This window comes from Kogia breviceps, chromosome 7, assembly GCF_026419965.1.
Source record: "Kogia breviceps isolate mKogBre1 chromosome 7, mKogBre1 haplotype 1, whole genome shotgun sequence".
NCBI classification, from domain to species: Eukaryota; Metazoa; Chordata; class Mammalia; order Artiodactyla; family Physeteridae; genus Kogia; species Kogia breviceps.
Window position 1 is genome coordinate 79,205,209 of NC_081316.1, and position 27,036 is coordinate 79,232,244.

General features: G+C 52.4%; 1 protein-coding gene across 4 annotated transcripts; it reads left to right on the forward strand.

Moving 5' to 3' along the window:
* Positions 1-1,590: 1,590 nt before the first annotated feature.
* On the forward strand, positions 1,591-25,835 carry TRIM3 (tripartite motif containing 3). 4 transcript variants are annotated; one of them, XM_067038750.1, is made up of 12 exons: positions 1,591-1,730; positions 9,675-9,840; positions 15,430-15,656; positions 15,880-16,031; positions 16,258-16,438; positions 16,720-17,452; positions 17,559-17,662; positions 23,132-23,299; positions 23,491-23,659; positions 23,917-23,987; positions 25,000-25,140; positions 25,264-25,835. In XM_067038750.1, the coding sequence occupies exons 3-12, from the start codon at positions 15,579-15,581 to the stop codon at positions 25,414-25,416; spliced, it is 1,950 nt and encodes a 649-aa protein (XP_066894851.1). In that variant the 5' UTR covers positions 1,591-1,730; positions 9,675-9,840; positions 15,430-15,578; the 3' UTR covers positions 25,417-25,835. The 4 variants fall into 4 exon arrangements, with proteins under 4 accessions (XP_066894851.1, XP_058925524.1, XP_066894850.1 ...); XM_059069541.2 differs by having other exon boundaries at positions 1,595-1,730; positions 15,430-15,661; XM_067038749.1 differs by having other exon boundaries at positions 1,639-1,756; positions 15,430-15,661.
* The last annotated feature ends 1,201 nt before the right edge of the window (positions 25,836-27,036 follow it).

Here is a 27,036-nt window from a genome sequence, read left to right on the forward strand (position 1 = left end):
AAATGAAGGGGGAGTGGCTAGAGGATGACTATAGAGATAAGGTAGTAGTAGATCATGCTGAGCCTTTTCAGGCTGCTTAAGGACTTTTGCCCTTTGTTCAAAGGAGCTGTGAAGCCTTATCAGCAGATGTTTGATGACATGGGAGAAGTTTAGGATTGAGGAAAGAAGCCTTTGTGAGGCTTAAAATAGTGTTATACAGACCAGAGTTGCCTCTTATTGAGTAGTCTCTTAACCCTGGCCCCATATTCCAAAGCAAGCGTGAACCCTGTCTGAGGCTCATTCACAAGCAGCAGAGCACCTGTGCTGGGTGCCAGAACTGAGGCTGATGAGAAGTCCAGGCACTTCCCAGGGTCCCTGCTGCATCCCGGTGTTGAGCCCAAATCTGAACCTTGTGTGATGCAAGAAAGCTCCCCAATAGCACTTTGATTTACTCAGGGACCAGGTACCATCATCACCCTATGCTCCTTGACCAAGGAATGCTCCAGAATTTTTCAGCATTCTCCCCTACCTCTGGAAGGGTGCAGTTATCTGACTGGAGCTTCATTATAGAGTGGGGGTGGCCCCTCACTTTATGGGCCACTGGGGCTTTTTCAACATGAAAGGTACTGAGGCTCCAAGTGACTGGAGGCAGGACCTATAAGCAGAGCTCAAACCCTGGTTCCGGCACTTTCTGCCTGAGTGATCAGGGTTAATGTCTGGGGAGCCAAGGGCCCTCAGTTATTTCCGTTGCAGAACACGGCTAATAAAAGAAGCTACCTCTTAAGATTATGAGTACTAAAGAAGATAATATATGTAAAGTGATTCGTTTTGTGTCTGGCACATAATAAGCACTCAGTCCTTGTTAACTGTTATACTTTTTATTATTTTCCACCGGGGCTGCTTTTCCACAAGGCGATGATTCTGAGAATTGCTCTGGTCTTTGGAGGGTGGAAGGGAGTCGCTGGATGGTGTGCACCATAATTTCCCCGCGAGGGGGCTCCTGAGGGAGAGCCAGGCACCTTGAGCCAAGTTAAGTCCCCCATCTTTCTAGTCCGTCAGCCCCTTCTCCCAGAGATCTGCGTACTGCCCTTCTACCCTGGGGCTCGTCCGCCGCCCAGAGGTCCGTGCCGAGGCACAGGCGATCCCTGTCTCCCCCTGCTCAGCAGAGACCACACTAGCATAGTCCGTAGGAGCCCCCCAGGAAAGCCTGGAAGGGCACCTCCAGGAGACAGCCCTTACCGGCTCCCAGAGTCCGAACACCCTGCTGTCCAGCTGCCTTTTCGTGACAGAGCGTCCGCCCAGTCCCTGAGACCCACTGCCCTTTCCTGGAGCCGTCGGGAGCCAGAAGCAGCTGGCAGGGATCGAGGATCCGGGATCCGGGATCCTGCTCAAGGGTTCCCCAGCCCGACAGGGGAGGCAGCTCCTGCAGGAGCCTCGGGAGAGTTGGAGGAGCGGTGCGGGTGGGGTAGGGGCGGGCGGGGCCTCCGTGGCGGCGGGCGGGGCGTGGGTGGGTCTTCGGTCTCCGAGCCGCCCCCTCCCCCGGCTGGTCCGCAGCCCCGCCCCGGCCCCTCCCTCCGGCCTGTGCGGCGGGTCCGGCGGCGGCGCCGGCGCGGGGACAGGCGGAGGCGCGGGACGTGGGGCGGCGCCGCGGGCAGAGCCGGGCAGACGGGCGCTGGCAGCAGGGGCAGCGCCGCGGGCGCCTCGGAGTGGCCGCAGTCCAGGTCTTGGCCCTCCCATCCTGCCTCGCCGCGGTGAGTGCGACGGGCGGCCCTCAGGGGTGCGTTTGTATCCCTGTCTGCCCAGGTCCCGGTCCGGGTGCGAGCGGCGGTGTGTCTGTCCGAGTGTCTGTGGGTGAGGGCATAGATGCTTTTCAAAAGCTGTGCCTGTCTCTGTCCACGTGAGGCGTGTCCCTGACCGTGAGAGCAGTGGGGGATTCTTCGGGCTGTGGCTGCTCACGTGAGGTCCATGTTTGAGGGGGGAGGCGCGGGTGGATGGGTGATGCTTCCTTGGAGGAGCGCGGGGTTTGGGAGCTTGTGTATGTTGGCGGAGGGTGTCGAACGCTGCGGCCGAGGGTGGTGGGGGGTGGGGGAGCGGGTGGGGCTGCTGAGTGGGACTCTGTGGCCCAGCTTGTCCGAGGGTTCCTTTCTCCCTGGTGCAGACACTTCCACCCTTTGCTACCCCCTCCCTCCTCAGGCACCTAGAGGCCCACCGGCGGGTATAGAGGACACCCTTTCCTCCTCTAGCACTGGCCTCTGGACAGGAAGCCGCATCCGGAGGCTGTTTCTTGTAGGAAAGGACCCTTCTGTTTCCCCTGCAGCCTGGGCCCCGCCTGGAGGACCCCAGGCTCCTCCCTGGTTCTGGCCTCCTCCCTTCTGGACTTGGCTTCAGACCATGGGCTGCAAACCTGCAGGGACAGATGGTTGCAGGTTGGAGGGGCAGGCTGCACCCCAGGGAGGTCAGTACACTAAAGGCCAGCCCTGGGCTTGTTCCTGGTGTGTGGGTCTCCGATGTGGAAAGCAAAAACCCAGGACTGGCCCCTGTAGGAAGATGAGATCTGGTAGGTTGGAGCAGGTGCAGAGGTCTTTTTCACAGGTCTCTCCCTGCCTGTCTGTCCAGCTCATCAGTGCTCATTCATCCCCTAAGCAGGGTTCTGATTTGCTGCAGAATTGGAATCAGAGCTGCAGGCCTGACAGGTGCCCTGCTTCTCTTGGCTTGCATGCCTCCAGTGACAGAGCACTTACTACTTCTGTTATGGGAAAGCTTCTTTATGTTAAGTGGAGGTCTTTTTCCTTGGAACTTCGTTCACTTATCTTGTTATTGCCTTTGATTTTGCCTCTCTGTCTGGTGAGAGGATACTGCAGTGATTTAAACATGGCTCTCTTATCACCAACATATACTGAGCACCCTCTGTGTGCCAGGTGCTGCCTCAGCCACTTAGAGGACAATGGCATTCTTGCTGAGAGAAGAGCTTGAGCAAAGGCCCATAGTTGATAGAGTACAGCCTGTGTTCAGAAAAATGGAGCAAAACCATTTTGCTAGACTAGGGTAGGGGGTGCCCAGAGGGAGTATCATGGGTGCCCTAAACTCAGCCAACATTTATTTTGGAAGGGAGGTGGAGACAACTACAAACACTCTCTAACACACCTAGCCTTCCTGTGGAAACCAGCAATCATACTCAAGGTAGTACAAGATTGGATTTAATCATGGGCACATACTACAGTCTGTAGGGACCTTTGGCTGGACAGAAAACCTTGGGAATCTCAGATTTGGGGAAGAAAAAGACACTGTCCCCCAATTTGCAAGTAAGGGGATGGAGTAGGAACTTGTCCAGAGTGTTGCCTTGCATTGGTGAAATTAGTGAGAGTCAGGACTAGCTCCTGGATCTCCTGACTTTTAACCTAGATACACTTTAGGAGCAGAAGCAAGGATAATAGTCATACCTTATATCTGAAAGTTGAAAGAAGAGGAGGAATTGAAAAGACTCCCAGGATTCTGGCTGATGTGGCTCGGTGGATGGTGGTGGCTTTTATTGAGATGAGAGACGCAGCAAGATGAGTAGGTTAGGGGAAAGTGAATTCAGTTTTAGACTAGTCTCTAGCATCATCCCTGTACAGATGTCCAAGGTACAGCTGGGTATACAGGTGTGGGTTCAAGAAGTTTTCTGCACAGGAGATAAGGCTTTGGGAGTCATTAGCAAGTGGATGGTAACTGAAACCATGGGAGATGGTGAGATTTTCCAGACAGAGTATGAAAGTGAGGGGAGAAGAGGCCCTAGAACAAAGCCCTGAGGAGCAAGACATATAAGGAACGGACAGTGAAGGAGCAGCCAGAGAGGCAAGTGGAGAGCTCGCATCGAGTGGGTTGTGATAGCATCAAGTACAGCCTCTGCCCTTTTGAGTCTTGCTCTCTTGCCCAACTGGTCCATGTTTCTTAATTTTTCATGCTTCAGTTCCATTACTCACTGTTTTCCCAGTGTACCTATCAAACTCCTCCTATTTGTCCCCCAAGAGCCAGCTCATATATCCCTTCCTCTGCAAGTCTTCTTTATTCTCCACCACCTTCAGAGTTGGGTACTTCCTCCTCTTTGCTGCCATAGCAGTTTGAATATGTCAGTATCATGACACTTATCACATGGTAGTTGTGTATTTCCATGTCTGTTTCCCACACTAGTCTGAGAACTTGTGAAGGACAGGGAGTGTGTCTGTTTCAGCATTGTGTCTCCAGTAACCACTTTAAGGGCCTTGTCCAGAGTGCCCAGGAAGTTTGATTGTTTGATAGGTTGATCAGCTCATTGAATGGTTCATTCACCTACTTACTCAGTCTGGCAGTAGCGGGTGGGAGAGATGGTACTGCAAATTTCATCATTTTCCTTCCCTGCCAATCTTATTGCAAGGATTCCTTGGCTTTGAGGACTACCTCCTCCAAGGCTTCATCTGTTTCAAAGAAAACCCAAAGACTGTAGCCTGCAGTCATTTGTCATTTTGCTGAAGCCTCAAATGATCAAATACACTTGGAGGCTAGTGACCAGGAGTGAGTCATTTTCAGAAGCAAGTGAGCCTAACTGGCCTCTTGCATCCACTTTTTAACAATGCCTCGGTCACCTACCTTCACTCACAGCTGTGTCAGTCATGTATACTGGGACTCTCATGAGGTTGTATGAGGAAGTCATGGAGGAAATTAGATGCTGTTTGAGAATTTGGAGAAACTGAAAAGCCTTGAAGCACATCCTTTGCAGATGTCAGAGATCAGGTGGAATAAGCACTGGCTGTCCTCATTTGCTCACAATCAACTTCCTCTTCAGCCCCCTGGATGTGGCTTCCTTTCCTCCAGCCCTTAGAAACCACGCTCCCTGAGGTTAATCCCAGCTTCTTTGGGGCTTTAGATCATGGGAACTGTTTGCAGCATTTAACAATGAAGATTGTTCTCTTACTCGTGAAGCTCTCTTCTCCCTTGGCTTTCATATCTCTTTCCTGATTCTCCTGCCTCTCTGGCCACACCTTTTCCATTTCTTTTCAGGCTTTGCTTTCTGGGCCTGTCCCTTAAATGTTGAGGTTCGTTGGGGCACAGTCACAGGCTCTCCTTTCTCATCTTATGCCCTCTCTGGGTGATGTCATCCACTTCCATGCCTTCAGGTACCATCTCTACACCAACTCCCAAGTCCATATCTCCAGGCCAGACCTCTTTCCTAGGCTCCAGCTTATATTTCCAACTGTCAGCTGGACCTCTCAAATGTCCCATAGGCACCTCAGATTCCTCTTACTAAACACTGAGCCTGTCACCCTCCAATCCAAACTGCTTGTCTTTCAGAGTTTTCAAGCCGGAAAACTAGGAATCATCTCTAATTCTTTCTTCTCCCTCTATGCTTCATATCTAACCAACTGGTCACCAAGTTCTATTGATTCCTCCTTAAAAAATCCACTTCTGTCAACCTCCCCTTTGCTACTCCCCTAATCAAGGCCACCATCATCTCTCCTCTACAACATCATGGCAGTCTCTTAACTCTACTCATGATGCCCCTCAGCTGTTTTCCACAGCGCAGTCAAAAATTTACTCCTTTTGCTCTCTCACTCTATACTTAAACCCTCTTCACCTCCCCACCCTGCTTCTTTGCTCTTTGGATAAAGCCTTAATCCCCTAGCAGGGAAGGGTAAAGTCTCAACTCCTCAATAAGGCCAACAAAGATTTGTATGATCTAGCTCCTGCCTACCACTGCATCTCATTTCTTAGTCCTCCCCTGTCACAGTGTTTGATTCAGTCTCCTGATGCAGAAGGCACCATTCTCTCTTTAACTCTTACCCATCCTGGAGCTCTTGAATGGCCCTTTCTTCAGGAGAACTCTCTGGACCTCCAGCCTCCTGTACATCCTTCCCTCACCCCAGATCTAGGTTAGGCTTCCCTGTCGTAGCCCTCACCATATTGCACTACATTAATTGATTTATTAGATTGAGGCATCCATGAAGGCTGAGCTGCGAGTATTTATCTTTGTATCCCCAGGCCTAGCAGAGGAGTGGAATGAATGCTGAAAAAGGAAATGAAGTGCCTTTTGAACCTCAGTTAAAAGATGGGAAGGATAAGGGATGCAGAGATGGCAGTAGGCAACCCGAGGAAGGAGGGTGATACCTCAGCTCTGAGTTCAAGATCTTCCGAGTACCTGCTGTGATAAACAGTCTATTTAAACCATGGCCTGTAGGACCTTGGGGGCAGATCTCTAAGGAGCAGCGAGAGATGGGAGAGGTGGGCGTAAAAGCCCAGGAGAGGAAGGGAATCTTGGTGATTTAGGCAGGGGTGTGACCTCAGCAGCTGCGTGCCCAGCACGTCTGGGTGGGGACCTGAAGCAGGAAGGGGAAGGGAGGGAGGAGCTGTCCGTGCTTGGATGTTGCCCAATCGCCGCCCCTGTGTGACAGGCTGGGAGAGCCCCTTGGGCTTGGAGAGAGGCGGAGCCTGACTTCCAGCTGCCCCAGAAGGGCCCAGCAGACCACTCCTACTCTTCCTCTCGCCCCTCCCCTTCGCCAAACAGAAGCTTCAGCTTGGCTCTGGCCGCCTGCTGCCTCAGCCAACCCTCAGTCTGTCCCCCTCCTGCTCTGTTGTTGTCTTTGTATTAAGTCTCCAGACTCAGAACCCTGCACATCTGGAGAAGGAACCTCAGAATTCCAGTGTCCACATTCAGGGATGCCCTTCCTACCCTATCCATGCCCACCCTCACAGAAACATAAGGCACGTGCAGCTGAGCTCCTCTCCTGCCCCTCCGCAAACCTGGAGAGAGCTCTGGACTGGCCCCAGCGCATTCATTCATTCATTCATTCTTCATTCATGCATTGTTTTCAGAGAGAGGGCCTTGGTGCATTGAGTTGGGCACAGAGAGCGGTGACCCGCTCCTAATTGCTGCCTGTTTTGAAGTAGTCTGACTATCTTTCTGCTTCCCTTCAGGGCCAGATTTCTCTCCTGAATTGTCTATAACTGCTGTGTTAATTTCTTCATTTCCATTCATCTTTCCATCACTCTGACCTGACTTCTGCCCCTCCCATTCCACCACAGCCAAATCTGGTGGACACTCTCCAGTCTTCATCTTACTTCACCGCTCCTTCTTTCTTGAATCCCCCTCCTCCCCTGACTTCCTTGATCCCACACACTCTTGGTCCTCCTCCCATCTCTCTGAGTTCTCCTTCACCCTTCACTCTCTATCCCTAGATGGTCCCATCCATTATCATTGCCTTGTGTCATTAATATGCCAATGCTTCCAAGTCAAAAACCAGCCCAGACCTCTCCTTAGAGCTCCTATATTTAATTTCTTACTTGACATCTCTACCTGGATATCACACAGGCACCTCTCAGACGTCTCATGGTTAAAATGGAATGGCCTGGGCTTCCCTGGTGGCGCAGTGGTTGAGAGTCCGCCTGCCGATTCAGGGGACACGGGTTCGTGCCCCGGTCTGGGAAGATCCCACATGCCGCGGAGCGGCTGGGCCCGTGAGCCATGGCCGCTGAGCCTGCGCGTCCGGAGCCTGTGCTGCGCAACGGGAGAGGCCACAACAGTGAGAGAGGCCCGCGTACCGCAAAAAATAAATTAAAAAAAAATAATAAAATGGAATGGCCCAAATCAGCTCCTTAGCTTGCCCTGTCTGTAGGCACAGCCCATCATCCTCAGGGGAGAAACCTGGGAGTCCTTATGATCATTCCTTTCCCCTCCCACATCCAGTCCATCGTGGTGTCCTTTTGACTCAACCTCATGGTTATTTCTCAGATCAATCCACTTTTTTGCCTATAGCTCTGCTAGTACCCAACCTCAGCCTACCTGAAGAACTGGGGTAACCTCCCAAGCGGTCTCCCTGCTTCCACCCTGGCTCCTCTTCAATCCTCATAGCTGCCAGTGTAGCTTTTTAATTTATTTTTATTTTTTGTAAATTGCATCATTTCCCTCCCAATTTGGGATAGAACCCAGATTCTTAACATCAAGGTCCTTTGTGATCTCATTCCAGCCTACCTTCCCAAACTCACCTGTGGCCTTTTATTCCCTTTGCTCTGACCACATGAACCCTTTCGGGTTCTCAGTGAGTTTCTGCCTAAGGACTTTCCTTCATGCTGTCCCTTCAGCCTAGAATGATTTCCCTCCCTCACTCTCTGATGCCCACACCCTCATCCCTACTATTTTCCTTCTAGCCCTCAAACCTCTACTTAAAAGTTACCTGCTTGGAAAGGCCTTCCCCAATCACCCAATCAAAACAGCATTCTTTCTCATAGCATCCTTTTCTTCTGTATAGCACTCCCCTCTCCAATTTGTAATTATATATTTATTCATTTATTTACTTTTCACTACCTCCCCACCACAAGGACAGTGACCATATCTGTTCTGTTTATCACTCTATCCCCAGCGCCTGTACAAAGTAGGCACTTAATAAATATTTGTTGAATTACTGAATTAATTCAATAAATATAAGACCAATCCTTATGTCAGGCTCTGTGCTAAGTGCTAGGAATAAAAAAGAGATAAAATATAATGCCTCCCCTCAAGAACTTTTCATACTATGGAAAAAGCAGAGAAGTAACAAGAAAATTATAGTGTGTAAGGGCCAGGATGGAGAAAAGACAAGGTGCAGAATGACATAAAGGTAGAACACCTCACCCAGATTTCAGGAAATCAGGGAAGGCCTTCTGGAGGAAGTGACATTTACGTGCAGACCTGAAAGACAAGCAAGAGTTAGCCAGACGAAGTGGGGGTGAGAAGAGGATCTCAGGCAGAGGGAACAGAATGTGTGACTGCCCAGAAGCAAAAGAGAACAAGGAGTTTTCCAGGAACTGAAAAGAAAGAAACCAGTGTGACTACTCATAGAATCATGAGACGTGAGGTGGTAGAGGGAGGTATGTGCCAAAGCTAAGCTTTGTTGGCCAATTTAAGGAGTTTGGACTTTGTCCTCTGGACAATGGAGAACCATTGAAAGAATTTAAACGGAGTTAGTGACAAGATGGAATCTGTGTTTAGAAGCCTCATTCTGGCTGTGAGGGAGAGGGATGAGAAGGTATAGGTGAGGAGAAGGACACCAGTTAGGAGGCTGTTGCTGTATCGCTGGGGAGAATTGGTGGCGCCTGCATTGGGGGTGGTATCTGTGCAGTTGGAGAAAAGGGGATAAGGTATTAGGGAGGCAGAATCCACGAGACCTGGATACTGATTGGATGTGGAAAAGAATGTGATCCCGGGCAGTTGTGCTGGGGGGTGGGTCCGAGCATAGATAGAAGGGCTGCAGGTGGTCAGAGGAGAGACACTCCATCAGGAAAGTCTCCGGGGGGAGGGTTTGGGGGAGGCAGAGGAGATGAAGGGTGGGTATGTCAGTGAAGCACATCCCCGTACCACACACTTGACATACACTGTCGCAAATTCTCAAAACAACCATTTGAGGTAGGGGTTATTATTTCCGTAACTGCAAATTAGGAAACTGAGGCTCAGAGAGAGTATATGAATTGTGCAAGGTCACATAGCTGGTAAGAGGCTGAGCTGGGTTTGAAATCAATGTAATCAATGACGCCTGTGCTTTTAACCAGAGCAGCAGGCTCGGTGGGTGCTCAGTCCATGCTCTTCACCCTGCTCGGTCCCTGGCAGAGAAGAGATGGGGCTAGTGCTCTGCAGGGGTTTTGAGTGATGGGGATCAGGTGGAGAGAGGGATGGCTGGCTTCCCTGGTGCTGACCATCTTTCCGTACACAGGCTGGTGTGAGTGGCAGGAGCCATCCGTGGGCACCATGGCGAAGAGGGAGGACAGCCCTGGCCCAGAGGTCCAGCCAATGGACAAGCAGTTCCTGGTGTGCAGCATCTGCCTGGATCGGTACCGGTGCCCCAAGGTTCTGCCCTGCCTGCACACCTTCTGTGAGAGGTGAGGGTGTGTGTACCGGGGAGGGATGAGGAACTTGCAGGCCCCCCGGAGGAGGGAGTGGCATGTGTAAACCTGTAAGAGGTGAGGGAGATGTGTGCACGCATGGAGGGGGGCAGATGAACCCCAGCCTATAGGAGGTAAGGGTTCGGTGCAAGAACCTGTGAGAGAACCAGAGATTCCTGACACTGGGCTGTGGCCCCTGCCCAGAACAGGGCCTTCTCTGCCCCTGCCCAAACCCCAAGGCAGCCTTCGACACCACCAGAGAAATCAGGCAGAGCTGAGACTCTCAGCCAGCTCTGGCACCAGAACTTTCTGACCAGTGGGAGGATGTTAAAAGCTAGGTCTGTCCTCCTCGCCTGTCCCCACTGTTGTCCTGAGGCACTGAATGAAAGGCAACCCCTCCCAGCCTCTGGGCTTCTATCTATTATTCATTCACTTAACAAATATTTATTTATTGAGCAACTACTATGTGCCAGACCTGTCCCAGGCACTGGGCAAGCAGTGATAAGCAAAAACAGATATGATCCTTGCTCGTTTTTTTAAAAAAAATTATTTATTTATTTATTTATTTATGGCTGCGTTGGGTCTTCGTTGCTGTGCACAGGCTTTCTCTAGTTGTGGCGAGTGGGGGCTACTCTTCATTGCGTTGCGCGGGCTCCTCATTGCAGTTGCTTCTCTTGTTGCGGAGCACGGGCTCTAGGCACGCAGGCTTCAGTAGTTGTGGCTCGCGGGCTCTAGAGCGCAGGCTCAATAGTTGTGGCGCACCGGCTTAGTTGCTCCGCAGCATGTGGGATCTTCCCGGGCCAGGGCTTGAACCCATGTCCCCTGCATTGGCAGATGGATACTTAACCACTGCACCACCGGGGAAGCCCGATCCTTGCTCCTAAGTAGCTTACAGTATAGTGAAGGAGAAAGATAGTAATCAAATCATCATACAGTCAGACTACAGGTAAATGTAGTCCGTGCCACCTCAGTCAGACACCCTCCCAACAACGCCCTTCATCTTGCCATCACCCAGAATAATACCACTTCTTCTGTGGTTACAAACTCCAGTATCCCACTCTGGGCTTCCATCACCCCACTCTCACTACACCAGCTTTGACTGGATGTAGATGTCCAGTGCCCTTGACTGCTCCCTCTTCTCCCAGCCTCCATCTCCTTCCTGGTCTCCCTTTCTTTCCTACCCATCCTGAATCCCATGGTGGACCATAGGCCTCTACAATTCCCACACACCTTTGTCCTTTTCTAAACCCATGTGGCAGAAGCTCAATCCTGGATCTGAGCCGTAATTGGATACCTCCATACCTTCTCCTATACCCAGATCACTGAGCACTCTTGGAGAAGATCAGTGCCTGACAAATTATAACAATAGCTACCGTGTATTGATTGCTTACTATTTGCCAGGGACTGGCTAAGTGATTTACATGTATTGATTTACTTGATCCTCACAACAGATACTCTGTTATCCCCATTTTAGAGAGGAGGAAACTAGGGTTCAGAGTCATTAAGTAATTAAGAGATATTTCCGAGGCTCCACAGCAAGTAAATAGTCACTCTTCATACTACTCGTTCATTTATCCCTTGGTCCCTGCTCTCAAAGACTTATGCTCTAGACAGTAGGCAAAAGCAGATAATCAAACAGGAGAGTCACAGCTTGGACTAAGTGTTTTCCAGGAAATAAACAGGGAGTAAGTGAGGGCTGTTGGTCCAGGGGCTAGTCTACGTAGAGTCATCAGGGAAGGCTACCCCGAGGAGGTGACATTTGACCTGAGACCTGAGGATGAGAAGGAAACAGACATGTACAGATTGTTCCAGGCAACAGGATTATCTTTGCACTGTTCCATGCAAAGGGCTTAAGAAAGGAGTAAGTGGGGCATGTTCAGAGACCAGGGGAGAAGCCAGCGTGACTGAGTGAGGAGGAAAGTGGAATGAAGTGAGGTCCGAAAAGTTCACGGCGGAGCTTGGCAGTTTTAGGAAAGTTTTGTATTTTGTTCTATATGCAGTGGGAAACCACCGGGGGATTTTTTTTTTTTTTTTTAAGCAGGGAAATAATGTGACATAAATTAGACTTTTGTTTTTTGGCCACGCTGCATGGCTTATGGGATTTTAGCTCCCCATCCAGGGATCGAGCCTGAGCCCTCGGCAGTGAGAGCACAGAGTCCTAACAACTGGACTGCCAGGGAATTCCATAAATTAGATTTTTTTTAAGCTCATTCTGGTTGCCGTTTGGAGAGTGGATTCTAGAGAAGCAAGAGTGGAAACAGGAAGCCAGTTAGGAAGCATTCGTAAGCCAGGTATGTGCAACACGTAGGATGGAGATCTTGATGAGTTCAGAGGTATTCAGGGTAAACCCCAGACTCAGCAAAGTTGGGGAGAGAGTTACAGGGGAACTGAGTGGAATGGTTGAAATGCAGATTTCATAGTTGATGCCGTGATGGGTGATGAGGCATAGGTAGTGCCAGGTGCATGGGAGTGGACAGCTGAGGTGAACTGGAGGAAAAGATCACAGAGGGAGGGGCTGAGAGGAAGCACAGGAACTAAGAAATCTTGATAGTGGGTGGGTCACCCTGTGGATGTCAGAGCCACTGAGAATGATGGCAGGAGTGTGTGTGTTGGGGTGGGAGGGAGGGTAACAGAAGAGAGTGAGCCAGAAGAAAGACTTCGGCCAACCACTGAGTCAGCGGAGACAACATCAAGGAGGGGTGTTGTAGACAGAAGGCCTGAGCTTCCAAGGAGCTGAAGAAGAAGAATTTAGAAATGTTCCAGTTGGGGGCGGGGAGAACTCAACCCCACCTTCTGACCCTGAGGAATGTGGAGTATGAGACAAAAACCACTCTCGACAAGACTGAAGGGGAAACTAGGTCACAAATAAGTTAATATTTGTGAAGCACTTAGAATTGTGCCTGGCACATAGTGTTTGTTAAATAAATAAAAATTAATTAATTCAGATCAAGAAGTGTAGAGAACGTTAAGAGAAGAGATTGAGGATATGGGAAACTTTGCAACATGTAAATCTTCCCTCCACAAATTTGTGGTCTCCAAACACAGCTGCCTGCCATCAGTCTGTTTCTAGTAAGATTCCTCTCCTCCTCCATTCAGTGACTAATCCCAGCCTCCCGGTCCTCCTGGATTCCCACCACCACCCCACTCCTTCGCTTTCAACAGCTGACCTTGCCTGAGGCAAGTTGGGCATCCTCTCTCTAATTTTGCCCCCCTGTGCTCAAGTGCATCCACCTCATTTTCCCCTCCCTCCTCCCTCCATCCAGAGGATGGAGCCCACTCCTCCTCTTCAAGCCAGCCTAAGCCACTCTCCCATCCCCAGACCTCGTCCCATGTCTTCTAGTCTCTTCCCTCCCTCCTTCTCTACTGGCTCCTCAACTTATAAACATGCTCAAGCCTCCCGTTACAAACAGATAAGAACACTCCTTTGTCCCTCTGTCCCTCGCAGCTGCCATCTAACCCATCAACCTACTTTTTACTCAAACTTCCAACCTCCCATTCACTCTTCAACTGGCAAGAGTCAAGCCTTCCTTCCTCTACCCCTCCTTCCACTCACTGTTTTCCTCACAGACAAAAGTACTCTTACAGTTGCCAAATTCCATGGGCATTTTCCAGTCCTTACCTTCCCTGACTCCTCAGCTGCTTTTGACACTGATGACTACTCATTCCCTGCTTCTGAAATTGCACTACTCACTTTGCTGCCCCGACCCTCTCTCTCCTACCTCTCTGCCCGTTCCTCTTTGCTCTTCTCTTTCAGTATTTGCTGGATGCTCTGTCCTGCTCTTGGCACTGTAATCCCCTTCTTAGTGATCATATCCTCTCCCTGGCTTCTAAATATTCTCCCATTTAGAAGCCATCTAAATGTTGATGGCCTCCCTGGCTTTATCTCTAACCTGCCTTCTCCCCAGCTGTCTACGGATCCCCTCTGCCTGGATGGGAGTAAACTCAACCAGGGCAAGGCTGAACTTCCCTGTAAACCAGTCCTCTTTCTGCGTTTCTCATCGTGGTGAATGTCACCACCATCCACTCAGTCATCTAAGCTAGGAATCTGGGAGTCAACTGAGACTCATCTCTCACTCCCCATATCTAATCAGACAACACTACCCACTGGCTGCACTTCTTAAATACTTCTCAAATTTGTTTCACCTCAGTCTGCACTGCTGTTGCCTAAATCCAGGTCTTCCTCACCTCTTGCCTAGACTATTACAAGAGTACCTTGGTTAAGCACATGCTTTGCCTTGGATCTGGCTCTTGTGCTTACTAGCTTTGTTACTTTGGACCACTTACCCTTTCTGAGTCCGTTAAACATCCAGTGCAAAGCACAGCCTGGCACATTGTGCTGAATAAATGGTAGCTGGATGCTGAGGAGGAGGATGCTGCTACCCCTTGTCTGCTGTCTCATCATGTTCACATTCACCCTCCACACAGAGGCAGTGAAGAGGAACTTGATAAAATGTAAACCTGGCTGTACCATGCTCCTGCAACTCCCTTGTGCTGTTGAGATAACTTCTAAGCTGCTTGATGTGACCCAGGAGCCCTCCATGAGCTGGCCCATGCCTCTCTCTCCAGACTTCCCTTACCATTCCTTGCCTTGGACGTCCTCTCCAGCCACCTTGAACTGCTTATAATTCCCTACTCATACTATGCTCTTTCTGGCCACCTTCTGTATCTGGAACACCCTTCCTCCTCTCCCTGCACCTTTCCTGGTCAGACTAACAATTATTTGTCCATGAAGATTTTGCTTACATCACCTCCTCTTCAGCCTTTTCTGGCTACCCTCTCTACTACCAGAGGCCCCTTCTGTGCATTTCCTTATCACTGCATCTTCTGTGTTCCTTATATTAATGATAGGTAATACTAATAGCTATAATTAGTATTATAATAGTATTATAATACTACAATATATCGTACTTCCCGTGAGTCAGGCATGTCAGCACTTTACATTTAATTCTTCACACCTTGTGAAGCCTGTACTGTCTCCATCTTACAAAGGAGGGATCCTTGGCTCATAAAAGTTAAGTAACTTGTCAGGGGTCATACAGTATAATAGTTGACTGACCTGGGAATTGAACCCAGGCAGCCTAGCTCCAGGACCCATGCCTTTAATCATGGCACTGTTTACTTCTAGAAACTTTAATTTTGTCACTTTTTTTCTCTACAAACGGTACGTATTTTAGAGGTAGGCACTGTGCTTTATCCTTGTATCCCCAGAGCTTGGCGTAAATTTGGCAAGAGTAGGCAGTCAGTAAATGTTTAATGAGTTAATGGTGCGGGGGTAGGTAGTCACACATTTTCTGTGAGAAGGATTTGTAAACACCTGTGAAAGGTGAACTTGTGTCTGTGCACAGTGTGAGGAACGCGGGTATGTCTGATCTTCTGAGAGATGTCAGGAATGTGTTTCTACTCAGTTGTGAGAGGTGAGGCCTTTTACCTTAGGACAAGATGTGCGTGCTAACCAGAGAGGTTTCAGAACAAATGTAACGGCACACCTGTGAGGAGAAGGATTGGCACGCATGGCAGGTGAGAGGAGGGGTGCACTGACACCACCCTGCCCCTTCATCCCTTTGACTCCCCCTCCTCCCTGGCCAGATGCCTCCAGAACTACATCCCTGCCCAGAGCCTGACGCTGTCCTGTCCAGTGTGTCGGCAGACGTCCATCCTCCCTGAGCAGGGCGTCTCTGCGCTGCAGAACAACTTCTTCATCAGCAGCCTCATGGAGGCCATGCAGCAGGCACCTGATGGGGCCCACGACCCCGAGGACCCCCACCCCCTCAGCGCAGTGGCTGGCCGCCCCCTCTCCTGCCCCAACCATGAAGGCAAGGTGGGCCCAAGCAGGCCCAGTGAGGCCAGGACTTGGGGTGGAGGGGGAGGAGAGGTCGGGGGAGGGGCCGAGTGGCTGTGGGTGAGAGGGTCTTCTAAGCGGTCCAGGTAGGGGGGTGCACCTGGAAGGTGAGAGGCAAGGAAGGCCGGTGGGGGAGGGGAGGGGACAGAGAAGTGTGGTGTCTAGTCGTTGCCTGACGGGAGTCCTCACGCCGCCAGACGATGGAGTTTTACTGCGAGGCCTGTGAGACGGCCATGTGCGGCGAGTGCCGCGCCGGCGAGCACCGAGAGCACGGCACCGTGCTGCTGCGCGACGTGGTGGAGCAGCACAAGGCGGCCCTGCAGCGCCAGCTCGAGGCGGTGCGCGGCCGGTAGGCGCCCGGCGGGAGCCCGGGCTGGTGGGGCCGTCTGGGATGGTGTCTCAGCAGGGCCAGAGGAGGGACCTTCGGCAGGGTGGAGATAAAGTTCCTAGGGAGGGGAGGGGGGTCTCGGGCAGCGGAAATCCTGGAGGGCGGCAGTAGGGTCTCTAGGGAGAAGGGACGGTTTGGTGAGGGCAGCCCTCAAGCAGTCCTGGTACGAGCTGATTCCCCTCCCCAGACTACCACAGCTGTCCGCTGCCATCGCCTTAGTGGGGGGCATCAGCCAGCAGCTGCAGGAGCGCAAGGCAGAGGCCCTGGCCCAGATCAGCGCAGCCTTCGAAGACCTGGAACAAGCACTGCAGCAGCGCAAGCAGGCCCTGGTCAGCGACCTGGAGGCCATTTGTGGGGCCAAGCAGAAGGTGTGTCTGCGCACCCTTTCCCACCACCGTCCGTCATGAGACGGCCTGTTGCCTCTATGCGCCCCCTGCTTCCCTCACCCGCGCACCCCTTCTCCTAGTCTACACTTGCCCCCTTCTGGCGTGGCCAGTAGGTACTGCGGGCGTCTGTGTCCCTTGTCCACGCTCACCCTCTTGTATTCCTTTCATGCCATAGTACAAGTTCATCAGGAATCACAGAGACAGCCCCCTCACCTTCCCCTCCACGAGCCTGCTTACCCAACCCTCCCCTAATCCCTCCTCAGGTGTTGCAGACCCAGTTAGACACGCTGCGCCAGGGGCAGGAACACATCGGCAGTAGCTGCAGCTTCGCTGAGCAGGCCCTGCGCCTGGGCTCAGCCCCGGAGGTGTTGCTCGTGCGCAAGCACATGCGAGAGCGGCTGGCGGCGTTGGCAGCACAGGCCTTCCCGGAGCGGCCCCACGAGAACGCGCAGCTGGAACTGGTCCTCGAGGTCGACGGGCTGCGGCGATCGGTGCTCAATCTGGGTGCGCTGCTCACCACGAGCGCCACTGCACACGAGACGGTGGCCACTGGCGAGGGCCTGCGCCAGGCGCTGGTGGGCCAGCCCGCCTCTCTCACTGTCACTACCAAAGACAAGGATGGGCGGCTGGTGCGCACAGGCAGCGCCGAGCTGCGCGCGGAGATCACGGGCGCCGACGGCACACGCCTGCCGGTGCCCGTGGTGGACCACAAGAACGGCACGTACGAGCTGGTGTACACGGCGCGCACCGAAGGCGAGCTGCTCCTCTCTGTGCTGCTCTATGGACAGCCGGTGCGCGGCAGCCCCTTCCGCGTGCGGGCCCTGCGTCCTGGGGACCTGCCACCTTCCCCGGACGACGTCAAGCGCCGCGTCAAGTCCCCTGGCGGCCCGGGCAGCCACGTGCGCCAGAAGGCGGTGCGTAGGCCCAGCTCCATGTACAGCACTGGCGGCAAACGGAAGGACAACCCCATTGAAGACGAGCTCGTCTTCCGCGTTGGTACAGAGAGCCGAGGGCGGAGCCAGAGGGGGGAATGGGGCGGGGCCAGAGGCTCAAAATGACCTCAGTGTGAATTTTTTGCGTCCCTCCCGTTTCTTCCTCACAGGCAGTCGTGGAAGGGAGAAGGGTGAGTTCACCAATTTACAGGGTGTGTCTGCAGCCAGCAGCGGCCGCATAGTGGTAGCAGACAGCAACAACCAATGTATCCAGGTAAGCTCTCCCCTAACACCAAAATAGAAGTTCTCAAGCTACAGCCTACTAAAGCAACAACAAAACAAAAACAAAAACCACAAAGAAACAAAAACCCAACAAAGTATACAGGTCGCCTCCTGAAGGATGAGACCCTACAGATAGTACCTTTACTGAAAGAGCAATGAATCACAGCACCACCCCTCCCCCACTCACTCGCCATCCGTTCCACAAGGGCCACAGCAGTAACCAGCACCTTCACAGTTAGGCACCGCGGTTTACTGTGCCGGCAGCCTCTACCTCCCAGGCTGTGGCTCAGGCCAGTCCAGCTCCTGGGCCCCAGAGATCTGGCTCATTGTTCCCTCCCCTCTGCCTCCACCTGAGTCTCTGCCTGGCTGGCTTACTTTCTGCTCACCACAGTGGTCAGGATGCAGTCTCTGCAGCTCCCCTACTATCTTCCAACGTGCCTGCGTGGATCCAGAATGCGTGTCGTCTATGCCCGTCTCTGCAAACGTCCAGTTGACTAGACAGTCAAACGGGGCTAACTTTTGAAAAGGGTGCCTTCCAGTGGCTAGACTATAGGGCATCCTCATAGGTGGTCCTGCCTCTGGCTCTCCCAGTGCCTCACACACCTGAGTAAAGCATCTGCCACTTGAATGGACATAGCCTCTTCTGCACTCTGAGCTCCACAAAGCCAGAAAATGCGGTTTTCTCTTTTCCTTAGAGTGAGCCTATGAACAGGCAGAGCCTAGTGACGGGTACCAGTATGGTAGGCGCAGCAGAGCAGTTCAAAGCTCAGCCTCTGAAACCAGACACCTGGGCTTGAATCCTAGCTCTGCCACTTACTGACAAGTCATGTGACCTCCCTGAGCTTAGGTTAACTCATGTGTAAAATTAGGAAAAGAATACCTCAGAGGGTTGCTGGGAGCATTGAATGACATCATGTACTGTGCCTGACGCCAAGTGAACCTTCTAACTGTTAGCTGTTGTTGAAAATACCACTGTCCAGGTGGGGACAAAAGCCAGGAGGTGGGAAGGTGCTATGGGGCGTTGTTCAGGGAACTGGAAGGATCCCAGAGCAGCTGGAGGGAGATTACTGTTAGGAGTGGAGTAGCTGAGGTCACGCTGTAAATGGTTTTGGAGAGGAAGCTGTGGAATTTTGATTTTATTCTGTACAGGATTGTTTCTAACTACTGTAAACTTTCAGTTCTTGGAAACATTTTGTCAGGTAGTGAAACTCTTCCCTGAAGATCCTTACTTCACATCTGTACATTTAAACTTCTTCCTGACCGTCTGCCTGAGTACCCCTGTCACAGATGCAGCCCTGCCAAAGGTCTGTCACCTCAGTGTCAGCTCCTCCTGGCCCTTGCTTTCCACCTAGCCAACTGAAGGAGCCAGGAACTCTTCCATGACTATATTCCCAAGCCTGTCTAGCCCGCCTTTATTCCCACCTTGTTCCTAAGAGCAGAGGAAAGGAGAGGCTCAGGTCCGCGCAGGGAGGCGTTTGGGTCCAGGCTGGATGGTGAGGAGTGGAGGGGTTTGGATGGGTAGGGGTGGTGCTGAGGCCCTACTCCATCACACCCTCCACCCTCCACCTCCGTTCCTCCTTCTCATGCCAAGGATGCTTTTTGGCACAAAAGTTGAGGTTTGGGAAACTTCCCCTGGGGTGCACACACACACAGGTACTCATATCCACGGAAAGATGTGCCACTTTGTCTCCCTGACGCGGGGCTGTGTTTGTCTGTTGTTTCAGGGTGGGGACTTAAGAGGGAGGGCCTAGTGCAGCCGCTCCCCCCTCCAAACACTTCCTTCTGCTACAGCAGTCCTCCTTGCCCCTGCTGCCACCCACGCAGCAACCTCATAGCTGCTAGGAGCCTGGCCCTCGATTCCAAAGCTGAGGTTCTCTCACTCCGGGGTCCTCGGGTCTGCTGTGGGCCAGGCTCCCAGATGCACTGTGACTCCCCGCTCGGTTCATGAGGACTGGGGTTCTCGTGAACTTCTCCTCCTTTGCACCCGGCTATGGTGGCAGCTGAGGCAAATCCTCTCCTTGTGCTGAATCAGCATCAGCTGACAGAAGAGAAGAAACATTTTGTGGTTCTGAATGAAGAATTTGATTTGGATTTATTACATCCTTGTGTAATTGTCTGAGTCCAGAAATGTTATCAGCTCTTCTGTGAAAACGTCCTCATTTCCTCCAGGCAGAATGCTAATCACACTCTCCTCCAAGCTCCCTCAGCCTTTTGCCATATAGCACTTTTCATTCTCTACCGGAATCACTGGTTTGTTCGTTTTATTTTGTTTTGGTCTCTCCCCCAAGGAGACTCAGATCCTGAAGTTGCTTACTGCTACCATGGCAAAAGAGAGAGATGTTAAGGATCAAATTAGGGCACTGGCAGATTCTAGAGATAAGGAAGCCAATATGGCAGGTTTTGATAAGCCACCAGATATCCAGGGAGAGGGAGGGGTCAAGAATTGCAGGGCTTGGTGACCTGAGTAGGCCGTGTTGCCATTTGGGAGCGGGCCTGGGAATAAGCTGATGAATTCACTTTTGCTTGCGGTGAGTTTGAGATAGCTGTGCGGCGTCCAAGGGGAGGTGTCCGATTCTGTTCTGGGAGTGAGCTGACGGATTTATTCATTTGTAGAATGTCTGCCGTGTGCCAGTTGCTATTCCAGTGCTGCAAATGCAGCAGCGCACAAAACAGACACAGTCCCTGCCCCACCTGGGCCTTACATCCTTCATTGGGGAACAAGGATATTTAGCAGTTATTTAGTGACAGGAGTGACAGTTGTTATGAAAAGAGCTAAAAAGCATATATCACGGAGACTTAACTATGTGTGTATATTGATTTAGGAGATGGAGTTGATCATTAAAACCTCCTCTGAAGAAGTGACCTGGAAGTTCTGAGAACTGGAGGATGAGTAGGAGTTGGCCAGGTGTAATGGGTGGGATAGGTTAGGATAGGTTGGGAAGAGGAAGACCCCCTAAAGCCTCAGTGTTGAGCTAGAAACTAAGCTGCTCGGAGTGGAGGAGGCAGACACATTGCCTCACTACCCAGCTGGTGGTACCTTTTCGTCCCTCTCACAGCACCTCTTCAGCCCGTGGTGCCTACCTTCTCATGCTGGCAAGTGCTGTCCAACCACAGGGGACCAAGGCAGAAGCCAGGGGCAGTTTTGATCAGCCAGGGAAGGGCATGAGGGGAGGTCCACATCAAGAGGAAGTGATGTCCATTGGTGAGACCAGTTCAAACAGCCCTGCGGGCCTAAGAAATAGGGATGATGCAGGGGCAGGGGGCTCAGTCCACTCAGAAGGGAGAACATCTGGATCAAAGAACAAGGCCAAGGCCCATAACTTGAGTCCTGTGTCCCTAGAGTTATAACAAAGCAATGTGTGAGCCTTAATGCAGTGAGTGATGTTGTGGCTGTGAAGGAGAAGCAAGAAGGCTTAGCTATAGAGGGGAGGAGCATTAAAATCGTAGGTGCTTTTAAGATGGTGAGACCTGAGCATGTTGCTAAGGTGGAAGAAGTAGAAGAGGGTGAGAGGTTGAAAGGTTTCCTCTGTCCAGATTACCTTATCAGCCTTATAGCCTGGACGGGCTAATCCTTGTCCATTCCCCACCCCTCACCTACCCCTTTCTTGTCTGCTGCTAAGTCCCATGGAGTCTGCCTCCTGTATGTCTCTTGATCCATCTACTTCCTTCCAGCAAGTGCCCTGGTCCAAACCATCATCAGTTCTCACCTGGACCACTGCAGCGCCTCTGACTGGCCGGCCAGCTTCCGGTCTCAACTCCTCCCTGCAGCCAGACTGTGCTCTTTCTGAAAAAGCTCCCATGTGCTTTTTCCAACACCACCAAGCAGTTCTCCAGTTCTCAGTGGACACTGACCAGGGATCCTATAAATTTAACTCAATCCCAACATGATCTACCTGGAGATGGCATCACATCCCACAGGTTGCGGGCTCAGTCCCATAAGACTGCCCCTACTTCAGATGCTAGTTGAAAGTTCAGTTTGTCTCCTGTAGTCTGACCAACGAGCCATAAATTGGAAGTTCCCACAACCCACTCCTTGTGTTCAATTAATTCGCTAGAGCAGCTCACAGAACTCAGACAAACATTTAATTACGTTTATCAGTTTACTATAACAGATATTATAAAAGATACAGATGAACAGCCAAGTAAGAGATACACAGGGGGGGTTATGGAAGAGTCCCTAGTATAAAGGAGCTTTGGTCCCTGTGGAACTGGGGTAGACACCCTCCTGGCACCAACCCGGAAGCTCATCAAATCTTGTTGTTCAAGAATTTTTATAAAATTTAATCTGTGCTCCCCACCCCTTCTCCTTCCCAGAGGTTGGTGGGTAGAGCTGAAAGTTCCGACCCTTTAATCAGATGGTCTTTCTGGTGACCAGCCCCATCCTGAAGCCATCAAGCATCACCCCCCCACCCCCCCACCCCCACCCCCGCCCTAAGTCACCTCATTAGCATAAACTCAAAAGGGACTCCTTATGAATGACAAAAGACACTCTTATTGATCAGGAAATTCTAAGGGTTTGAGGAGTTCTGTGCCAGGCACTGGGGACAAAGGCCAAATATATATATATATTTTTTTTCTCCAAATTTATTTATTTGTTTATTTTTGGCTGCGTTGGGTCTTCGTTGCTGTGCGCGGGCTTTCTCTAGTTTCGGCGAGCGGGGGCTACTCTTCGTTGCGGTGAGCGGGCTTCTCATTGCGGTGGCTTCTCTTGTTGCAGAGCACGGGCTCTAGGTGCGCAGGCTTCAGTAGTTGTGGTGCGCGGGCTCAGTAGTTGTGGCTCACGGGCTCTAGAGCGCAGGCTCCGTAGTTGTGACACACGGGCTTAGTTGCTCCGCGGCAGGTGGGATCTTACCGGACCAGGGCTAGAACCCGTGTCCCCTGTGTTGGCGGGCAGATTCTCAACCACTGTGCCACCAGGGAAGTCCCTCAAATATATTTCTTATTATACTACAAAGTCAAATCTCATCTTGTCACTTTCCTGCCCAGAAATTTTCAGTGAATTCTCATCTTACCCAGAATAAAACCTTACTCTTTCTGTTCTTCACGGGAGTGCCCACTGCACTCCATCCACACTAGGCAAGTAGTGCCCATACTGAATTCAAGCAGTGCCCCTATTGGACTCTGTGCCTTCTACATAGTGCTGACTCTGCTTAAACACCTTTCTTCCTCTTTCTTTATTCGCCAACTTTGGTTCAGCTCTTGGCATCCTTATTAGGCTATTAGCTCAGATTGCCCCTGCTCTTGGACCACCTCTCACCCCTTTCACATTCTTACAGTCCCATTCTCACCTCTGCTGCATGTCCCCTAAGGTCTGCGCAGGCCCACAGCAGGGTGTCAGGAAGGGCTTGTTGAACGCTGAATGAATGGGGGTGGGTCTCCTCCCTCAGGACCCTGCTCCCTTCCTTCTGTGCCCACAATCTCTCCCCTCCTGCCCCCTCCCTCCCTTGCTCCTCTGCTCCAGGTTTTCTCCAATGAAGGCCAGTTCAAGTTCCGCTTTGGCGTCCGAGGACGCTCGCCTGGGCAGCTGCAGCGTCCCACAGGTGTGGCCGTGGACACCAATGGAGACATTATCGTGGCAGACTATGACAACCGTTGGGTCAGCATCTTCTCCCCTGAGGGCAAGTTCAAGGTGAGAGGCCTGCTGTCACTCTACTCTGCACCCTTGGTGGCCAGCTGAGATGACCATTCTAGTGCCTCCTGGTGGTCAGGGCCTGGACTGCTCGATCCATCCTCAGCCTAAGGTTCTGCTTTGGTGCCAGGCTGGGACTACTCTCCCCACCGGGCAGGATAAAGCCCCTAACGGATATCCCCTTCCTCCAGACCAAGATTGGAGCTGGCCGCCTCATGGGCCCCAAGGGAGTGGCTGTAGACCGGAATGGGCATATCATTGTGGTCGACAACAAGTCCTGCTGCGTCTTTACCTTCCAGCCCAATGGCAAGCTGGTTGGCCGTTTTGGGGGCCGCGGGGCCACCGACCGCCACTTTGCAGGTATTGGGAAAGAATTTAGAGACCTGGTCTCTGATACCCCAGTCCCAGAGAAGTCCCCTGGATGTCCCAGCTCTACAGACCCCCCCCTCCTTCTATATTTTGGCCCTAGGGGACCCCGTCCCTTCACTAGACCCTAGCACCATCATCCCAGGGACCCCACCCCTTTCCTCACACCGGAGCTTTGTCATCCCAGATGTTCTTCCCCGTCCCACTCAGGATCCCGGCTTACTGCCAGAGAGCCCACTTTGTATTTTCAGGGCCCCATTTTGTGGCTGTGAACAACAAGAATGAGATTGTAGTGACGGATTTCCATAACCATTCAGTGAAGGTCAGTGTCCTCCCTCCCTCCACGACCACTGTTCCAACATCCTTTCCTCTTGCACAAGACTCCTCTCTCCCTCACCTCCCTTTCTTCCCCCTTGAGGTCATTCATTTGAACAGTTAACATTGGTGGCGTGGCTGCGTTGTCCCAGGCACTATGCTATGCTAGAAGCTGGGAATACAGTGACGAATAAAGCAGATACATTCCCTGTCTTATTGGTTATGGTCTAGTGGGGAAGAGAAGAAGGTGCCAGGATATTACAGTGTGATGCGATACATTCTGTGGTAGGAGAGTGCAGGGAAACTGGGTGAGGGTGTAGCAGGAGCATTTGATTCAGGTGAGACTAAGCACAAGTGGGAATTCACCGGAAGGTAGGGGGCCAGGAGAAGCCAAGGAGCGGGGAGCTCATTACCATGTAGTCAAGAAACTACAAGTAGTTTAGATGAGGTTTGAAGAGGGGAGTGGTGCCAGGTGAGAAGGAGGCTTGCTCATTCCCTTAAGGGGCTTGCTCTCTTCCTAAGAGCTATGGGGAGTCACTGAATGATTGCAGGCAGGAGGGTGAGGCAGTCCTGTGTGTCTTAGAAAGATTGCTCTGGCTTGGGCGAGACTAGAGGCAGGAAGATCAGTCTTCTAGAATAATCTAGCTGAGGACCATAGCCGTGGCAGTATATGCATAGGGTACAGGTTTGAGATACAATCAGCGGGTTGTGGTAACTCATTGGCCGTCAAACAGAGGAGACGGTGGAGTCGAGAATGTCTCATGGCTGCATGCGTGTTGCCAGCCACTGGGAAGGAGAAAGAAGAACTACTTTCCCAGGGAAGATAAGCTGCCCAAGGGACATCAGCCGGAGATGTCCAGTAGGCAGTGGCGTGCATGGACGCGAAGCCTGGGAAGAAGAACTGGTTTATAGCTGCAGATCTGGGGGTCCTCAGCCCTGGGGCTTCACCCCATCCTCCTCCAAGGCCCCGCCTTCTGCCTGAGGCCGGGTCCCCAGTCCCCAGCCCTTTCCCCTGCCAGGTGTACAGTGCCGACGGAGAGTTCCTCTTCAAGTTCGGCTCCCACGGCGAGGGCAATGGGCAGTTCAATGCCCCCACGGGAGTAGCTGTGGACTCCAATGGAAACATCATCGTGGCTGACTGGGGCAATAGCCGCATCCAGGTGAGGAAGGCCCAGGGAGGGCACCAGGGTGAGGTTTCCCGCTGGGCCCCAGGCACCCCTCTCCCCAAATGCCACTCATCTGCCTGATCTCACGGCTCCCTGCAATCTCCCCTCGTTCCTCAGGTATTCGACAGCTCTGGCTCCTTCCTGTCCTATATCAACACATCTGCAGAGCCACTGTATGGCCCGCAGGGCCTGGCACTGACCTCGGATGGCCACGTGGTGGTGGCCGACGCAGGCAACCACTGCTTTAAGGCCTATCGCTACCTCCAGTAGCTGCACAGGGCCCGCCTGGCTCTTGGAGGGACGGACATAGGGGTGATTGGACAAGATGGTCTGGCCAGGAGGTGGGCCAGACCTGGCAGCACTGAATGTGGGCTGCGGGCGTGGGTGCGCCCGGTGCCCTCCCTCTCCCCCCTCCCAACCCCACGGTTGCACTTTATTTATTCGGTTCTTGCTTTGGTGACTGGGTGGGCCTGGACCATGGTCCCAAGGATGTGTGCAGAGCTTCACCCTCCCCTCCCCTCCTACACACCGCCCCATCCCCTCAGTCTGCTCCCCACGCCCCCAGCCTGGGGCCAGGACAGCCTCTTACTCCAGGGCAGAAGTCCCTCTGGTTGTCTCCCTGCCAGCCCACACACACTGCCGAGACAGCAATACCCGCCCCTCGTATTAAATAAATGTGTTCTCCACGATGGTTTTGTTGCTTTCTTGTGGGCCGGGGCTGTGAGGGGAGGGGAGGGGTGCAACTACCCCTTGACGAAAAGGTGGGCAAGCAGCTGGGTAGGTGACCCAGATTCCCAAATGTGCCCTGATGTTTTGAAGCTTCAGGAGAGGAGAGCAGAGAGGGGGAACGCCTGGGGCTCCGCCACCTCTAGATGCCTGTCCCCAGACCCACGTCTCCTGCAGAAACAGTAAGTCCTTCGGCTGTCTGCTCTGGGGCTGAGAAATGACCCTGGCCTAGAACACAGCCAGCAGCTGTAGGGAGGACAGTTGGAGAGATGACAGCAATCCTGGAAACGCAGGCCTGGGTTAGGGACCTGGGGCGAGCCCAGGTGGAGGCTGGCTGTGGGAGACTCCGTGGCCGATTTCAGAACCCGGTCCTGAAGGCTCGGAGCTCTGCTTCATCCTCCCGCTCTTCGTGCCAAGAATGCTGCCCTTTCCCCGCGGTGGAACAAGGGTCCTAGCATCCCCTCCTGAGCTCTGTTCTTCCAGGGTTTGGCTACCAGTTCCAGAGATAATTACCACTAGCTCTCAGTGATTGGGGAGGTAGGGACCGTGATTTCTCCCTCTCTACAAAAGGCTGAAGCTGCTCTTCGTTGCTGAGTAAGAGCAGAGCCCAGCCTTGAATATGTAGGTGTCATACTCCTAACCGGTAAGTTACAGCACCTTACTCATTCTAACGCCCCTTGCACCTAGCATGGTCACTGACAGAGAAGGCACTCATCAACAATATTTGGGGAGTGATGGATCTGGGAAGGTTGGTTATAAGAGGTCATGGGGAAGCTCAAGACTTTGTCCTGGTGTAGCATGATTCCCAGGGCTAGGGTGGGAGGGCCTGTCCATGGACCTGTGGAAGACCATAGGGGCTTTGCAGAGATCAAAGGAACACTGTGTGGACCACAGGGTGTGTTCACCTTCCTGGTGCTTTTTGGCCCCACTGGTTGGGACCTGGTAAGCAGGTGGAGGGACAGATGAACTCCCTGAAGGCTCTAGGGCAAGTGTTAGAGGGCCTGGCCCCAATTAGAAGTAGGATTGCCTGAGCCCATGCCCTGGCCAGCAGAGATGGTGTGCTCAATCATCAGTCACTCAGCACCAGCCTAAGCCATGCAGAAGGCATCTCAAGCCAGGGCGGGGGAGTGGTGTGTGTGGCGGGGGGGGGGGGGGGGGGGGGGG

Excerpts from the sequence above, each read along its gene's own strand:
- TRIM3 (XM_059069541.2), top strand. The coding sequence starts at position 9,710 with ATGGCGAAGAGGGAGGACAGCCCTGGCCCAGAGGTCCAGCCAATGGAC. Across the intron at positions 16,032-16,257 it reads CTCGAGGCGGTGCGCGGCCG|ACTACCACAGCTGTCCGCTG; the intron begins GTAGGCGCCCGG and ends TCCCCTCCCCAG. Across the intron at positions 23,300-23,490 it reads CCCCTGAGGGCAAGTTCAAG|ACCAAGATTGGAGCTGGCCG; the intron begins GTGAGAGGCCTG and ends CCCTTCCTCCAG.